Source organism: Moschus berezovskii, chromosome 14 (genome assembly GCF_049115385.1).
Source record: "Moschus berezovskii isolate FMDL1 chromosome 14, NW_MosBer_1.0, whole genome shotgun sequence".
Lineage (NCBI taxonomy): Eukaryota > Metazoa > Chordata > Mammalia > Artiodactyla > Moschidae > Moschus > Moschus berezovskii.
The window spans coordinates 80,215,362-80,234,060 of NC_142473.1; the positions used below are offsets into that span (position 1 = coordinate 80,215,362).

At 47.9% G+C, this 18,699-nt stretch overlaps 1 protein-coding gene across 4 annotated transcripts in view; it reads left to right on the top strand.

The window, feature by feature from the left end:
* The first annotated feature begins 7,504 nt into the window (after positions 1-7,504).
* CRY2 (cryptochrome circadian regulator 2) overlaps positions 7,505-18,699 on the top strand; it is a 49,409-nt gene continuing 38,214 nt past the window's right edge. For all 4 annotated transcript variants that reach the window (XM_088843281.1, XM_088843279.1, XM_088843280.1 and 1 more), the window contains exons 1-2: positions 7,505-7,854; positions 17,948-18,056. In XM_088843281.1, the coding sequence (XP_088699407.1) occupies positions 7,505-7,854; positions 17,948-18,056 (459 nt within the window). The remainder of the gene's footprint in view (positions 7,855-17,947; positions 18,057-18,699) is intronic.

The window sequence follows — 18,699 nt, forward strand, 5'->3', positions numbered from 1 at the left end:
GAAAGAATCTGCCTGCAATGCAGGAGACCCGGGTTCAATCCCGGGTCAGGAATATCCCCTGAAGAAAGGACTGGCAACCTGCTCCAGTATTCTTGCCTGGAGAATCCCATGGACAGAGGAGCCTACAGTCCAGGCTACAGTCCAGGGGGTCACAGAGTTGGACATGACTGAGTGACTAATCCTAAGCTGAGGCCTCACCTCTGAGGGCAGCTTTCCTTTGATGAAAGTGACAGAGGTCTAAGTCCTGGGGGATCTGTGCACAGCCGCCTGCCCATCCCCCACCAGCCGCTGGGCCCAGAGTGTGATGGCCACACCTGATCTGATCACAGCTCAACCAACCTGTCAGTTCCTGGTCATCTACGGCAAAGATTAGAAAAGCGCTCACTCATTTCTTTGGCCCTTTGCTCAATGTTATCAAAGTCTCAAGTGGTGAGTCAGCAGGAGGTGAAGCCCAACCCACCCAATGTTGTCTCCTCCTTGGGTTTGACAATTGGTTCAAGCCCCCATGCGTGCCTGCTGCACGCTAAGTTGCTTCAGAGTCCAACGTTCGGCAACCCCATGGACTGTAGCCTGCAAGGCTCCTCTGTCCATGGGATTCTCCAGGCAAGAATACTGGAGTGGGTTGCCAATTTTCCTCCTCCAGGGGATCTTTTCAACCTAGGAATCGAACCCTTGTTTCCTGAGGCTCCTGCATTGCAGGCAGATTTTTACCGCTGAGTCATCTGGGAAGTCCTCAAGCCCCCATAGGATTTAACAACAAGGTGATACTGGTTACTTCCTGCCTCAGGTGATATACCTCCTGTGTGTCTGTAGGACAGTCTCCCTCGAGATTATCTTCCTCAACTTCTTTGGCCAGCAGAACAGTCTAGAAAGGCTCCTAGGGCAATCTTCAGAGAGCCACCGTTTTTTGTTTTTGGTTTTTTTTTAATAAGTAAAGAATTTTTTAAAAGCCAGTTCTCTGTGTATTTTTTTGGTTGTACCACCTAGTAGGCAGGGGCTTCCCTGATGGCTTAGATGGTAAAGAATCCGCCCGCCAACGCAGGAGACTCAAGTTCGATCCCTGTATCAGGAAGATCCCCTGGAAGAGGAAATGGCAACCCACTGGTATCTCACCTGGAAAATACCATGGACAGAGGAGCCTGGCGGGCTCTGGTCCACAGGATTGCAAAGAGTCAAACACGATTGAGCATGTAACATAGATAGCAGGCAGGACCTTAGTTCTCTGACCAGGGATGGAACCTGCACTCCCTACAGTGGAAGCAAGTCTTAACCACTGGACTGCCAGGGACGTCCCAGAACCACCATTCTTTACAGGATCTGGGGGGCCACCAGCTGTTCCAACTCCACCACACCCTGGCCATTGCTGGGGACATCCTTAGGAGCAAACACTCTGGGACAAACACAGCCAGAGAAGTCAGGGACAAATGCGTGGAATCCTGGACTCACCTCACCAGACCCGATCGGAGCCAGCATCCTATCTTCCTAAACTTCTAAGGGCATTTGGTTTTTCAAATTAGTGTATAACACATTCTAAAGGAGTTGTAGCAATTTACACTTCCAACAACAGAGTATGCGTGTTTTGATGGCTCACATTTTCCCCACCACACAGTTTTGTCAACTCTTGTAACTTTACCTGTTCTTGTGGGTCTACAGTGGCATCTCACTGTGATGTCTGTATTTCTCCAATGAACTTAAAAAGGTGAACACCTTTTCCTGTGTTCATTGGTCACCTGTATATCCTTTGTCTGGGAGGAGGTGGAAGGTGCCTGTTCCAACAGCTGGCCGACTTTCACCTTGGGTTGCCTATCTTTTTTCTCTTTTAAATTTGTAAGAATTCATTAAATATTCTGGATATGAGCTCTCGAAGAATAAGTATTACAACTATCTTCTCTCATTCTGTAATTTGCCTTTTCACTTTCTAAATACCTAATTTTTTTGATACACAAATCCTAATTTTAACATAGTTCAATTTATCAATCTTTCCTTTATGATTAGCACTTTCCATGTTGTATTAAAGAATTCTTTGTCTTCCCCCAAGGACATAAGGATATTCTCCTAGGTAACCTTCTCAAAGCTTTACTGTTTTACCTTTCACATTAAGCATGTAATCTACTTGGAATTGATTTGCGTGTAGGCCCTGACACAGAGGTCAGGTTTCTTTTCTTTTCTTTTTAACACTAGGATACCTGGTTGACCTGGTGCTTCTCTGGTGGCTCAGACAGTAAAGAAACTGCCTGCAATGCAAGAGACATGAATTCAGTCCCTGGGTCTGAAAGGATCCCTGGAGGAGGAAATGGCAACTGACTCCAGTGTTCTTTCGTGCATGCTGAGTCACTTCAGTCATGTCCAACTCTTTGCAACCCTATGGACTGTAGCCTGCCCGGGGTCTCAAAGAGTCAGACACAACTGAGCAAGTAAAAATGGCTTTTCCTATAATGGAAATGGGCCAACCAGCTGAAAGTGTTAGTCGCTCGGTTGGCCCATTTTCATTGCAGGAAAAACCATTTTTACTCCACTTCTTTACACAGACATCTTTGTCATAAATAAATACCCATATATGTGAGGGTCTGTTTCTGAATTCTCAATTCTGAGATATTTATCTTTTTTATCTTGTTCCAATTCCATGCTGTACCTGTTTTATTATTATTATTATTTATCATCATTATCATCATCATCATCATCATTGTTATCATTATCCCCATTTTACACATGAGGAAACTGAGGCCCAGGGAGATTAAGTAACTTGCCCAAGTAGTTTATTAATACTAGTTAACCACAGAGTTGGACATGGAACAAGTCATCTGGCTTTTCAGTCCATCCTCTCAATAAGTTTTACAGCTTCTTAAGCCAAATAGCTCAAATAGCATACATCACAGTAGGCTTTGAGTAAAGTGTTGAAGCTAAGAATGCTGCAACTGCACACTGCGTTTATCTCAAAAGAGGAGGGTGGGCCCCCTGGGCCCCCAGGGCCCCCAGCTCAGCCTGAAACTGAGCCGCTGCTTCTTCCTCAGTCTGACCACTAGAGGGCGAGGGTCACTTAAACTCCCTCCCTCTCTCCTGCTCCTGGTTACCTTTCAACCAATTGTCAAATATTTATACAAAGCATAGTTCTTAGGGAATGTAAACAACTGCCTAAGCCAGTCTCCATGCAGGACTACTACAAAAAGAGAAAACAAGACTCTGACCTCTGTTTTCTTAAATATTTTTAGCGAAGAAAGAAACTTCCCAATACTTTTTTTGTCTCATTCCTAAACCACTTAGTATAAAAAGTGAAAGTGAAAGTTGCTCAGTTGTGTCTGACTCTTTGAGACCCCATGGACTGTAGCCTGCCAGGCTCCTCTGTCCATGGAGTTCTCCAGACCAGAATACTGGAGTGGGTTGCCATTCCCTTCTCCGCAGGATCTTCCCAACCCAGGGATCGAACCCAGGTCTCCCACATTGCAGGTGAATTTTCCGATTGAGCTACCAGGGAAGCCCATTTAGTATAAAATCCCTCCTTAAATCTCTTACTCTGTCTAACCTAAATTAGATTCTTTCATTCTTCCCTTAGTGGAAACATGGGCTTCCCTGATGGAAACATGGGCTTCCCTGGTGGCTCAGACAATAAAGAATCCGCCTGCAATGCAGGAGACCTGAGTTCAATGGCTGGGTTGGGAAGATCCCCTGGAGAAGGGAATGGCTACCCACTCCAGGATTCTGGCCTGGAGAATTCCATGGACAGAGGAGCCTGGCAGGCTACAGTCCATGAAGTTGCAAAGAATCGGACACGACTGAGTGACTTTCACTTTCTTTAATGGAAACAAGGAGCAACCGTTTGGCATCCACATGGCAACTACTCTTCAGAGACACTTGTAAATAGCAAGGTGTTAATAAATAAGCAACAAGATGTATAACTCAGTTCTCTTTTATCTCAAAGATGTAATAACTCATAAGTACATTTCATCTACTTAGCAATTTACAGATTTCTTTGGTCTCTCTCCAATTTCTCTATGTCCCTTTTGAACTGTGAAGTCCAAAAGTGGACTTTGCAGTCCAGTATTCCATCCAGTGCCAGATTTACATCCTGATTCTTGGATATTATCCTGTTATTATACCCAAACAATATGCAATCATTCAATAATTCATCTTTATCAACTTGAAAATAAAAATAACAAACACAAAGACGATGACACAGCAATATGTTGCTGTTCAGTCGCTAAGTCAGGTCTGACTCTTGGCAACCCCATGGACTGCAGCACGCCAGGCTTCTCTGTCCTTCACCACCTCCCAGAATCTGCTCAAACTCATGTTCATTGAGTCGGTGATGCCATCCAGTCATCTCATCCTCTGCCAGCTCCTTCTCCTTCTGCCCTCAATCCTTCCCAGCATCAGGATCTTTTCCAATGAGTTGTCTCTTCGCATAAGGTGGCCAAAGTGTTGGAGCTTCAGCTTCAGCCTCAGTCCTGCCAATGAATATTCAGGGTTGATTTCCTTTAGGATTGACTGGTTTGATCTCCGTGCTGTCCAAGGGACTCTCAAGAATCTTCTCCAGAACCACAGTTTGAAAACATCAGTTCTTTGATGCTCAGCCTTATGAAACATGTTTAGTATTTTTGTTCAAAGATGCATGCAACACTGCACCTCTGCTTTGATTAAAGTTGCAGAACTTAGATGTTTATGGACAAAGTCTAGAAGGCTACGTGAAGATAAAAACTAATTGATTTGTTTGGGGATTGATGGTGATGACTTCCCTTTTCATTATTGGTATAATTTTGAGGATTTTAAAAAACTGACTAAAATCAGCAACTTATGGAGCACTCATTATGTGTAAAGACCCAGGGCATGGGTGTTGCAAGGAAAATAAAAGCAGACAGAGATCCTGCTGGTTAGAATAATAGTATCTAGCTATTATTAAATGCTTATTGTATCCTAATTATTGTATAGGTTAAGAAAGTGGGGAGAAGGAAATGGCACCCCACTCCAGTACTCTTGCCTGGAGAATCCCATGGACAGAGGAGCCTGGTAGGCTGCAGTCCACGGGGTCATGAAGAGTCAGACACGACTGAGCGACTTCACTTTCAGTTTTCACTTTCATGCATTGGAGAAGGAAATGGCAACCCACGCCAGTATTCTTGCCTGGAGAATCCCAGGGACGGGGGAGCCTGGTGGGCTGCCATCTATGGGGTCACACAGAGTCAGACACGACTGAAGCGACTTAGTAGCAGCAACAGCAGTAAGAAAGTGGGAAACAGAGAGGTCAACTTGTTTGCCTAAGGTCACACAGAGCAAAAGCAGAATCAGAATTTGAACACAGTCATTCCAAATGTGTAAAACCATGGGTTTAACCACACTGCCTTTCATAATAACCTATAGGATAGAAAGAGCCATGGCACTGGAAAACAGTGCTCAATCTTAAAATCACAAAATGAGGAACAAGTTGATATCTTCTGCCTGCTTCCCAGGGAAAGTTCATTTATAAGCTATCCTTGTCTGAAAAAAAAAAATCCTGAATTCCAATTGACAGGAAGTACAGGATTAGAGACTGGTATGTTAAATGATTCTATGCAGCCAATGAGAACAACCCAGAATGTACGCTCTCTACAGGGAAAATGACCCTATTTTCTCAACAAATAAACTGCCAAAAGGAAAGACAGAGAGCAAAGAGGAACCTATAGATTAAAATAAACTTGCAAGACATGTCAACTAAAAAAGAAAGAAAAAGAGAGAGATAAATGACGATCACCCAGCCCCTCAGCAGGCATTTATGAGCACCCACTGCACGTCAGGTACCAAACTAAGTGTTGGGAATACGCTGGTGAGCAAGACAAATGCAGTCCCCGCCCTCATAGAGCTCATGCTCTATGCAGAAAGCATCATGGGAGTTCAGAGGAGAAAAAGCAAATACCCATCTTTGAGGCTATAGGAAAGAACAATCTGCTTCCACTGTCTGTTCCATTCCTCGTGGAGACAAAAGGGGCTAGAAGACGGAACACAAAGCCTCAAAAGAAAAGTACTGCTCAACTATGTCTCAATTTAAATATTATATATAAATATTTTTTTTTTTATGTAACAAGAGGTGGCATCTCATCATTCAGAAAGACTGTGGAGAGAAGATTAAAAAATAACAACAGGGTCAGGACTGGGATAGACCATTAATGTTCCTGGAAACCTAAGATTCTAGTTCTTGTCCAACTTTTACTCAGATAACCCTTGAGCATTAAGTGCCAAGCACTGAGCTAGATCCTGGAAACATAGCTGTAGATGAGCCACAGTCCTTGCCCTCCAGGAGATTATAATCTAATGAGGCAGACAGATAAGAAATTCCAATACCATGTGTAAGGTCAGTGATAAAAAGCACAGAGTGAGATGTGCTGTCTACATGGACAGCAAACAACCTCCACACTGAGCAGTGTTGTTTTGTTGATGTTCAGTCGCTAAGGCGCGTCTGACTCTGCAACCGCATGACTGTAGCCTACCAGGCTCCTCCGTCTAGGGATTTCCCCAGCAAGAATACTGGAGTGGGTTGCCATTTCCTTCTCCAGGGGATCTTCCCAGACCAGATATTGAACCCATGTCTTCTGCATTGCCAAGTGGATTCTTTATTACCAAGTCACCTGGGAAGCCCTGGTGAAGTCACACTGAGCAGTGAGACAGGACAAACTGGAGTTAGAAAGAGGGGTGTGGTATGTGATCCAGGTTTGAGGGAACAGTTTGTACAAAGCCCTGACAATGAGAGCGCCTAGGATTGCAATGACACTGTGGTTTACAGAGTTGTTCCAAGCAACGCTGCTAATTTGCTGACTTTATTGCTAAACTCCTCCATTTCTCATTCCCAGGTTCAGGAAGCGTTCTGAGCACAGGCACACCTAGGGCCAAATTGAGACAGATTCTTCACTTTGATAACTCCCAGAAGAGGGCTCCACTTGGCTCCCCTGGGGAGGACTGGGGAGTGTCAATCTCACAGACTTCAGTTCAGTGCTTTGCATACAGAGGTACCACGGAGTCTACTAAACACAGAACAAAAAGAAAAAATTCATCTGACGGCATAATGACTATCTCAAAGCACATCCTCCACATTTCCGGTCCCTACTCCCAACCCATCCACTGCTGCACAGCAGGGCACCTCTCCACGCGTCAGTGTAAGGGGATTAGCATGCTGCTTGGCTTCAAAGATGCACTCAATAAATAGTGGCTGGAGTAAAACGCTGCAAGCATGTATAGAGCGAGGTAGGTGACGATGCTATCGATGACGATGATGACGTAGTGCAGCCATTTGTTCGTCCTGTTAGTCACTTTTTGGAGTCACAGCAACCCCGCCAGCCCGCACAGCTTCAAGCAAGACACGTGGGATCCACTGTCCCTCCAGACCCCGGCCACGCGCAGACCTCCTCGGGAAGCGCCACTCCGCGTCAGCCCGCCCGGCGCCGCGGCTCCCCTCGGGAGAGCCCACACACGGCGGGAACGTGAGGGGGCGGGGACAGACCGGCGCCTCGGAGCCAATCGCCCGGCGGGAGGCGCTCAGCCAATGGCAGAGGCGCTCGGGCCGCGGGGCGGGGCCCCAGGGAGGCGCCGCGACGTCATAGGTCCCTGGGCGGGCCGGGCCGGCCCGCGGCGCCTCCGGGGGCGGGGCGGTGGCAGCCCCGCAGTCGGGGCGGCGATGGCGGCGGCGGCGGCGGCGGCCTCGGCGGCTGCGGCCCAGGCGCCCGCGGCCCGTGGGGACGGCACCTCCTCGGTGCACTGGTTCCGCAAGGGGCTGCGGCTCCATGACAACCCGGCGCTGCTGGCGGCCGTGCGCGGGGCGCACTGCGTGCGTTGCGTTTACGTCCTCGACCCTTGGTTCGCGGCCTCCTCCTCAGTCGGGATCAACCGATGGAGGTGAGGGGGGCCCCGGGGCCGGGGCGCGGATGGTGGGCCCGGGGCACGCGGCCTGGCCTCTGGGGCACCCACCCTCGGAAGCGGAGGCTCTGGCCCCAGTCGCCTCTGCCGAAAGACCCCGACCTTAGGCGGTGCAGCAGGGCGACGGAGCCGAGTCCCCGGAGGGGAGAAGCCGGGACCGGGGAGCCGCGAGTCCCGGTAGCAACGTCCCGGGGTGGGAGGGTTAGCCTCAGAAGGGCTAGCCTCTGACACCGCGGGCCCGCACTGTGCGCTGCCCTCTTTGAGTGGTTTTCACGACGGTCCTGTGGGACAGATCACGATCCCCGTTGTACGGATGAGACTCTTGAGTCCTAGAGAAAGCTGACCTGCCCGAGGACTTGCAGCCAGTGAGTGGCAGAACAGGGACTCCTGCCTAGGGGTGACCTGCGGCGGGGTGAGGGTGGGGGAGACGACAGGGGCTGTTGTGGTGTGAGGGCAGGGACGGGTTCCTGAACTGACAGCGCAGCATATGCCTGCGTTCTTCAAGTAAAGAGCGCATTGCCCAACTCCTGAAGGTCATCTTTAGCCTCTGGGGTTTTTGAATCCGTTTTTTTTCATCCATCCTGCCTTCCCCCCACCAAGATCATCCTGTCTCTGGGAGATGTCTAGAGACTCTGGCTTAGCATCAGATAAGGCAAAGTGCCAGGCTCCCCTCCATTATAGATGAAGACCTCAAGGGCATGTTCAGTTAGAGACACTTTGTCCTGAGCTAGAGAGCAGAGAACAGTGCTTAACCCACTTTGGAGAATTCCCTCAGAAGCTATGGACTTGCCAGGAAAAAAAAAAAAAAAGGAACCAAAGATGTCCCTTCCTTCCTCTTCTTCTCTCAAGATTGATTTTAAAGCGTGGTTGAGTGATTGTGGATTAGACTTTTATCAACTCATGTGCTGAAATTAGGGAGCAGGAAAGCTATGATATCGAAGGCCCCTCTTTGTTGACTCCCAGGAGATGGAGTGGACAGGATCATGGGAAAAGATGAACAGATAGGCAGTGGATGTGTTTTCTCTTTAAGCAGGGTTTGAAACAAAGGGGTTCTGAGACACTGTGTTCCCATCTGTCTGCAACACTCCCTGCAGTAGTCCTCTGGTTTGTTTGCATTGTTCTGGAGGATATTTGCTTGTGGCCTTGTTGCACAAGGGGCAGAGTTATTCCCAGGATACGCTGGCTCTCCACCATTCTTTCCTTTCCAAGGTGTGTGCCCTGCTAGGAGAGTGAGTGCCCCCAGCAGTGGGTCTATTCAGTGCCCCTCCTGCCCCACTTATATTGAGAGAACCACTAAAAACAGTCCTGTGGAGAGCCTGCCCACACAGTTTTCAGCTGCTGTATTGCTCTGCCTCTGCTCCAGTTTCTATAGATAGGAGGTTGGGGTTGACAAACACCCTCAAATGACCTGCCATTCCTAGCATGGACTAAGTCTCAGACTCTGCCCCTCTCCCAGTGGCAGCCTGCCAGTCAGAGCAGAGTAAATAGAATCCAGACTGCTTGCTGGTTGTGTTGTCACGAAGGAGTTTCTTCTTTTGTTAGGTTTGGGGGACACTGCATAGGACTGCCTGCTCTTTTGTGGTGGTGGAGGTCACAGATCAATGATAAAAACTCTGTTGCTGGTTAAACTCAGATGCGATAGAAACTAGGCGTTCAATGGATTTTTGTGGGTCACCCTTTTGTGATTGTGCTTTTGAACTTGTGAGAGAGAAACGGAATGTGGCAGCTCAGATGCTCGGGTCAAATCCTGAAGTCAGAGGCCATGCAAGAATGCGGAAGTTAATTGAGCAATTATTTAATGAGTGCCTAATATCTGCCAGGCACTGCTGCTAGGGACACCACAGTGAACCGCAGATGTGGTTTGCAGAGCGCCTGGAGCCTATGTTTTCATGGCACAAGACAAGTTACCAGCCTTCGTTTAGTAGAATTGATGCCATGTAATAAATAAAACTGGGGGACATACTAGAGCAGTGGTTCTTAACCTTGTGGCACACAGGAATCACTTAAGGATCTTTGAAAGATGCCTGGGTCCTCTTCTTTCCCAATTCTATTTCACTGTTCTGGGTTATGACCTGGGCACTAGGGTCTTTAAAGCTGACAGGTACAGCAAAACCAGAGAAGCACTGGACCAGAGAACCCCAGCCTGACAACTTGGGATACGTGTTGCAGCTCATTGGCAAGAAGTGCTATTTGTTTTGGCATCAGACGAGAGGTGAAATCACCCAAAATAGATGGAATATGATCATTGCTTTTGGGTTTGGACATAGAGGCATTCATACCACCCCCACCATACTCTTTGCTCCCAGGTTCAGAGTGAAGGCAGAACTGCAGGTGGTTTTGTGCATTTTGTTGGGTATTGGGGGAGTGATAGAGCCGGACATACCTCTGCATAACTACAACATGTGTAGTCTTCCGGTGGCTGTTTCTGGATCTGGAAGTGACCTGGGAGAACTGTGCCGCGGCAGAACATTCTAGCTCTGCAAATACTTCAGTTGCTGCTTCTGAGAAACCTCCCTCGGAAGAGTGGGCTCCAGGCCTTTTGCCAGAGGTCAGGGGGCACAGTCTGTATCTCTGTTATCCTCCTGCACTTGCTACACTGACTCCCACACTGCATTCTTCAGCAGATAAATCAGATTAAAATAACCTTGAAGGACACTTTCTAAGAGTAAAAATGGACAGAGAAAGGCAGCCAAGAATGTGTAGATTTATTAGCTCAGGAGAAGGGCTAGAGCACGCCTTGCCGTGTTGGCAGTGGGAAGTTTGTGGCTCATTGTAGCATTTGAACCTCAGGACTTTTTTTTGTCAAGTACTAGTTAGCAAAGCCCTGTTCCACTTTCCCCAGCCCTACCTGTCCCAAATTTACTGCATCTGGAAGGACGTACTGCAGTGTGAATCAAAAAAAAAGAGGGGTGGTGAGCTGCTTCTAGATTTTCAAAAGGGTACTCCACACAGGCCCCTGCATTGTTTCTTTTTCTATCGCCCTTTTCTCCCTGCTGCACCTGAGATGGGTGTTGGGCGACGGTTCATTCACCTCACCCTTCATTCCTGTCAGTTTCTCCTTGGCTCCGTGCTGCACCTGCCGTCAGGAACTTTGGGGACAGAAGGAGTTGGCAGAAATAAAATATCAGCTGAAATTGCTCAATTAATAAATGAGGTGACCCGGGATGCCTGGTAAGAACAAATGTGTCTCTCTTCCCACTGCTGGGAGCTAAACACGCATGCACTGTCCATGTTGGGTGATTCTTCCCTGGAGCTTGGTCAGCAAGAAGGAGATTGAGAACTGTGGTCTGCTGGCAGGGAAATTTGAGTTTCTCTGTACCCAGCAGAGTCATTTTTATTGTTCTACTGCTGAGAAAATGTTTCCATCTGCCCCAAAGGCGTGAAAACTTTGATCTTCATCTTTCTTTTTGAAGTCAGGATAGAATAAATATATCTTTATCCAAGTGATAAATAGAGATCCATCCCTGCTATGGTCTGTGGGTTTGGGTTATCCTTTTCCATTTGGTCTAAGCACTCTTAATTTCTTTTCTTCTAATTGGAGTATAATGGCTTTACAATGTTGTGTTAGCTTCTGCTGTACAACAGCGTGAATCAGCTATATGTGTACATACATCCCTGCCCTCCTGAGCCTCTCTCGCACCCCACTCCCACCCCACCCCTCTAGGTCATCACAGAGCACCAGGCTGGTCTCCCTGTGTTATATGCGGCAGCTTCTCACGAGCTGGTTTACACATGGCAGTGTCTATATGTCACTGCTGCTCTCTCAGTTCGTCCCACTCTCCAGGAGAAATGGTGTGTGTGTGTGTGTGTGTGTACGCGCTCACTCAGTCATATCCAACTCTTTGCAGCCCCATGAATCGTCAACTGCCAGGCTCCTCCGTCCATGGAATTTTCCAGGCAAGAATACTAGAGTGGGTTGCCATTTACTACTCCAGGGTACCTTCCAGACCCAGGGATCGAACCCACGTCTCTTGTGTCTCCTGCATTGGCAGGCAGCTTCTTTACCACTGCATCACCTGGGAAGCCCTTAGCAGAAGTTAATTTCTAATAATGCCATGTGCAGCCGGTTTGGGCCAGCCAACAATATCACCATTACAGTTAAATAACCTTGGCTTGAAGCAGAGAAACTTGGTGAAGAGCGATCTGGACCCCCCCAAAAGAGTTCACTATCATTTTCCTTTCTCTTATTAATAACAAATAAACAAAAATATTTCTCAACACAGAATCTGCTCTCTGGAGAAGTCCTTGCCTAAAGATTTGCCTGTCTTGTTTTAAAAGGCTAGCTCCACGGAGTCCCTGAATTACTGTCCTTTTAGTATTTTTGGAAATCCCAAGTTGGTTTCCTCCACTTGTGCTTCTGACTGCAGAGCACTTATATAATGCAGCTGAGCTGCACATGTTGTCTGATCCAAACAGTGAGCTTGAGCCGCTCACACAGGACTGTGTGCTCTGAATTTCGGCCATGTGAGCTCAGCTGCGAGCTGCCAAGGGTGACCTGCTGCCCAAACACTGCCATCTCCAGTGCCCAGGCCAGTTTTCTCTGGAGTCATCCCTCACTGGAGTAAAGAGAAACTGGCCACATGGAGAGGAGGGCTCTAGGGGAACACAAAGGCCCAAGGTTCTCTCTGGTGAAAGAATGTGCCCGCCGGCGCCAGGGCACGTTTGCCCAGCAGCAGCGCAGCTCCACATTCCTTCCTGGCAGGCCTCTCCAGTGGTGCCCTAGCAGTGGCTGCAGTTTCTCTGTCTGCTTGGAGGCTGGGGCTCCTGGAGGTCATTGTGAGACCTCCCTTTCTGGAGAAGCCCTGCAGGGCTTGACTGGGGATTGGGGGAGTTGGAAGTAACAGCATTTCTAGAGGGCCAAAACCAGGATCTCAAAGAGAGGAACTTTAGTGAAAACAAACTAGAGGCCAAGGCAGGCAACTTATCAATAGAAGCTAGAAGTCAAGTTCTGTTTTCTGGGACAGTGCTTCTGAAACGTTCATGTGCAAAGGAATCGCCAGGGGAGCCTGCTACAAATGCAGATTCTGTTTCTGGAGGTCTGGGAGAGACCCTGAGGTCCTGCATTTTGGCAAGCTTCTGGGTAACTCATAGCTGTTTTGATCCCCCTCGAGGAACAAGGATTTGGTGGCAAAGTGCTGGTCTCTGTGCTCAGGGGGTGAGTACTGGTTGAGAGGCAGTGGAGCCTGGTGGTTCCGAATGCAGACACCAAGCCACACTGTCCAGGTTTGAATTCTGGCTGTTCGTTAGGCGAATGATGTTACACAAAATACTTTGTCTCTCTGTGCCTCAGTTTTCCTCAACTGTAAAATGAGAATTAAATGAGGTGATGTATGTAAAGCAAGTAGAATAGTACCTGTGCATGCGTGGTCAGTCCTGTCTGACTCTTTGCAACTCCATGGACTGTACCCCACCAGGCTCCTCTGTCCATGGAATTCTCCAGGCAAGAATACTGGAGTGGTTGCCATTTCCTCCTCCAGGGAGAATAGTACCTGGTTCATTGTAAATGCTCATGAAATGTTAGTTGCTGCTGTTACTGTTACTATCATTTGGTTGCTAAGTTCACAGTCCTGCCTTCTGCTGCCCGCCTTGGCTATAGACTTCTCTTGTCAAAAAAGAAAAGGGTTCTCACTGGGTCATCTGTACTTTAGAGGTGCTGCAAGGAATCTCTCCTTTTGATCAATGAGGTCTAGGGTCTTCCCTGGTGGTCCAGTGGTTAAAAATCCACCTTGCAGTGCAAAGGACACACTGTAGGTCAATCCCTGGTTGGGGAACTAAGATCCCACGTGCCATGGAGCAACTAAGTCCGGGGACTGCAACACTGAGCTTGCTCTCTCTGGAGCCACACACCACAACCAGAGGGTCCGTGCGCTGAAACAAATGATGGTGCAGTGAAGATCGGGCAGCGTCTAAGACCCCTCACAGCCAAGTTAATACATGAGGTCTAGAAGGAAGGTCTACAGAAGGCAGCTGGAACCTCGCTGTCATGTGCATGCCAGTCCTGTTTGTAGCTTCAGCGTCCTGTGCAGCCTAGTGGACTGTGAAGGGTGTGGGCCCCCAAGTGCAAGGCAGGCACATTTCTGGGAGCCGCAGATGGAGGACCCTCTATCTAGAGATTGTGGAGCCTAGGCTGCCAGTTATCCCTAGGCATCCTGCCTGGCAGGGTGCAGGTGGCATAGAAGCAATCTCGCGTTTTCCTCCTGAGAGGAGGCCACCGCAAGTGCAGTGCGTCACTGTCTCAGCTTTCCTTTTCTAAGGGTGTCAGTGCTCAAAAATAGAAATTCACAGAGGCGGAGCTCTGGCTTTGTGGAGACCAGCATTCAGCCTCTCGGCCTCCCATCGCAACCCCTCGGAGAGTCCCTGCCTGCTCATCAGCTAGCACGATGCTTTGGGCTGAGCCCAGGACTCAGCTCGTGCCGGAATGTGGATCTGTGGCATTCACCGCCTGAGAGTGTCATATCGTTGAGGCGATATGACATATCAGAGGCGGCAGGGGGGCCTTGTTCTAGTTGGCAGCCTGGGAACAGTCGATGCTTCGGTAAGGCTCCCACAGTCAGGGGACCGTGCTGTGCTGCGGAGGAGTCCCTGGATTTCATTGTGCTCAAAGTAAACTCTAGTGACTCCCATTGTTGACGGGGCTGGTTGGGAGACCCCAGGGTAGATAGCAGGAGGTGGCTATAAACCAAGGTCACCTGCCAGGGCTTCTTTCCTGCGGAAGAGCAGAAGGTCAGTGAATCACCTGGAGTTGGGTGTGTGTTCGTCATTACACATGAGAGCTTGCAAGAATCTCAGCCCCTGGAGCAGTGTCTAATGTGCCACTGGAAGACTTAAGGAAGAAAACATGGTTTGAGTGACCAAGAGTGTGGGTTAGGAACCTGTCCCCAGTAACTGAGATTGTCAGCAAATTTATTATCCTCTCTGTAGCTCATTTTCCTCATCGATAAAACAAGGGTAGTATTTTCCTTCAAAATGTGTTGAGAGAATTTAAAAGAAAACTCACTTAAAAAGCTTCCCAGGCATATAATAGCACTGATAACATTAGTGTCTCTAGAGAGGAGGATGAAATTCCCAGGGGGATGCAGGAGAAGGAAACTTTTTTACTGTGTACCCTTTTGTAACTTGAATTTTGAGCCACATGAATAGTTGATCTATTTAAAATGTTAATTTGAAAATAAAACAGATGCCATAAAATGTATTGATGGGGACTTACCTGATGGTCCAGCAGTTAAGACTCCACGCCTCCAATGCAGGAGAGGCAGGTTCGATCCCTGCTCGGAGAAGTAAGATCCCATATGCCCTGTGGTGTGCGCTCCCCCCACCACCAAAAAAAAGTAGTGATGAATTTCTCAGAGAGGTGATCATGCCTAGCTATTCAGTTCAGCCGCTCAGTCATGTCCGACTCTTTGTGACCCCGTGGACTGCAGCATGCCAGGCCTCCCTGTCCATCACCAACTCCCAGAGTTTACTTGAACTCATGTCCATTGAGTCGGTGATGCCATCCAACCATCTCATCCTCTGTCGTCCCCTTCTCTTCCCACCTTCAATCTTTCCCAGCATCAGGGTCTTTTCCAGTGAGTCAGTTCTTTGTATCAGGTGGCCAAAGTATTGGAATTTCAGCTTCAACATCAGTCCTTCCAATGAATATTCAGGACTGATTTCCTTTAGGATGGACTGGTTGGATCTCCTTGCAGTCCAAGGGACTCTCAAGAGCCTTCTCCAACACCACATTTCAAAAGCATCAATTCTTCACCACTCAGCTTTCTTTATAGTCCAACTCTCACATCCATACGTAAGTACTGGAAAAACCATAGCCTTGACTAGACGGACCTTTTTTGGCAAAGTAATGTCTTTGCTTTTTAATACACTGTCTAGGTTGGTCATAACTTTCCTTCCAAGGACTGAGTGTCTTTTAATTTCATGGCTGCAGTGAATTTGGAGCCCAAAAAAGTAAAGTCTGTCACCATTTCTAGTTTCCCCATCTGTTTGCCATGAAGTGATGGGACCAGATGCCGTGACCTTAGTTTTCTGAATGCTGAGCTTTAAGCCAACTTTTTCACTCTCCTCTTTCACTTTCATCAAGAGGCTCTTTAGTCTTCTTCACTTTCTGCCATGGGTGGTATCATTTGCATATCTGAGGTTATTGATATTTCTCTTGAATCTAGCTTGTGCTTCTTCCAGCCCAGTATTGCTCATGATGTACTCTACACATAAGTTAAATAAGCAGGGTGACAATATACAGCCTTGATGTACTCCTTTCCCCATCTGGAACTAGTCTGTTGTTTCATGTCCAGTTCTAACTGTTGCTTCCTGACCTGCATACAAGTTTCTCAAGAGGCAGGTCAGGTGATCTGGTATTCCCATTTTTTTCAGAATTTTCCACAGTTTATTGTGATCCACACAAAGGCTTTGGCATAGTCAATAAAGCAGAAGTAGATGTTTTTCTGGAACTCTCTTGCTTTTTCGATGATCCAGTGGATATTGGCAATTTGATCTCTGGTTCCTCCGCCTTTTCTAAAACCAACTTGAACATCTGGAAGTTCATGGTTCACGTATTGCTGAAGCCTGGCTTGGAATATTTTGAGCATTACTTTGCTAGCGTGTGAGATGAGTGCAATTGTTTGGTAGTTTGAGCATTCTTTGGCATTGCCTTTCTTTGGAATTGGAATGAAAACTGACCTTTTCCAGTCCTGTGGCCACTGCTGAGTTTTCCAGATTTGCTGGCATATTGAGTACAATACTTTCATAGCAGCATCTTTTAGATTTGAAATAGCTCAACTGGAATTCCATCACCTCCACTAGCTTTGTTCGTAGTGATGCTTCCTAAGGCTCACTTGATTTCACATTCCAGGATGTCTGGCTGTAGGTGAGTGATCATACCATCGTGATTATCTGGGTTGTGAAGATCTTTTTTGTACAGTTCTTCTGTGTATTCTTGCCACCTCTTCTTAATATCTTCTGCTTCTGCTAGGTCCATACCTTTTCTGTCCTTTATTGAGCCCATCTTTGCATGAAATGTTCCCTTGGTATCTCTAATTTTCTTGAAAGAGATCTTTCCTATTCTATTGTTTTCCTCTATGTCTGCACTGATCTCTGAGGAAGGCTTTCTTATCTCTCCTTGCTGTTCTTTGGAACTCTGCATTCAAATGAGTATATCTTTCCTTTTCTCCTTTTGTGGTCCTGTAAAGTAAACAGACCCTGAAAGCTCTCAGGCAATGTTCATTTCCTGTCCCTGTCCCACGTTGATCCAGCCCTCAGGTCAGGTGTCTTGTGTTTCTGGAGTCCCCCACACTCATGGAAGCATGGGAGGGAATCCTCCAGACAGATACCTTCTCCCTCTTGAGACAAGAACTTGATGGCCAGAGCCCTGGAGAGGCCTGGAGAAGGGGCTACCTGCCAAATGAAACCCTGGGGACCCAGCCCAGGCTGTGGGGCTGTGGCAGGAGACACCCACGCAGACCAGAGCATGAATGTAGGAAGACAGGGAGTCTGTCGGACCAGGGTGGGTGAGAGCTTCCAGGCAACTGCTGTCTTGTTCCTGTGCTGATGGGACCTCTGCCTGCAGACCACAGGACGGCCCTTGTTTCCCAGGTGCTCCCCCATCTCGTCTCCCTGTGGTCCTCACAGCCCCCTAGTGATGGGCGGATACTTACACCCAGGGCCAGAGGCCAAGAGGGAGCAAGTGACTTGCCTCTGATCCCCGAGGAACAGCACGAGTAGGAGCAGCCCACACTTTCCGCAGGTTTTCTGTTCCAGAGTCTGTACTAAATGTTGCTCTTGCATTATTTGGCTTTCTTTCCTTAACAATTCTATGAGATGGGTACTAACACCAACTCTGTATCACAGATTAGGGGGGAAGAAGCTAAAGAGGTTAAGTAATTACCTAAAGTCACACAGCGAGTAATGGCAAAGGCAGGATTCAATGGAGGCGGCCCTGACCCCCTACCACATCACACCTGGGCAAGAACCCAGGAGAACTATGCTACTTGTTTGGCATAAACAAGGTTCTCCCCGCTTTGTTAGGAAAGAATGACTCTTTGTTATGTTACCACCAACAAGGACTCCATGGCTTCTGCAGGTTCCTACTTCAGTCTCTGGAAGATTTGGACAGAAGCTTAAGGAAACTGAACTCCCGCCTCTTTGTGGTCCGGGGACAGCCGGCTGACGTGTTCCCAAGGCTATTCAAGGTAAGTGCGTAGAGTCCAGAACAAAACAGTGGGAGTCTGCTCCTAGGTTTCCCCACGGACTAAATGAGACGATGTTCTGACCGAGGAAATGGAAACAGTCAGGGATGGGCTGACCACTGCTGCTTGGGAAGTTGGGAGCAAATGAAGCTGGTCAGCTGCCCACAGAATGGAAACTGTGTTAAGTAAAACATTGGGGAATCTGGTGTCTTGTTGGAAAGTTCCCAGCTCAGTTCAGACATGGGATGTGGCAACTTATTTCACCCCAGATATCCCTGGCTTCCTAAAATATTTTCTTGGTTCAAGCCAGCAAGATTTGTTAGGGCTCTTCTTGTGCCAGGAGTTTGAGGGTGAGGTTTCCTGTTTATCTAGGGGCGTTTCCCCTCTTGCTTTGCTCCTCTTATTGGGAAAAAAAAAAATCAGCCTCTTTAAGGGAGTGTCCCTACTTCCTCCGTAAATGATTGACAGAATCTTCATTTCAGTACCACATAGGCCTCTGGTTGCTGTATCGGGTGGCCAGCCCAGTTCCCCGCCAAACCCTTTATGATACACAGTTTTTCAGACCCCCATGGAGGCAGAAGTGCTCGTGAACAGAGGGCTCTAGGACTTCAGCACGCAACTGTTTCTGTGCCTCTCTGCACCCCAC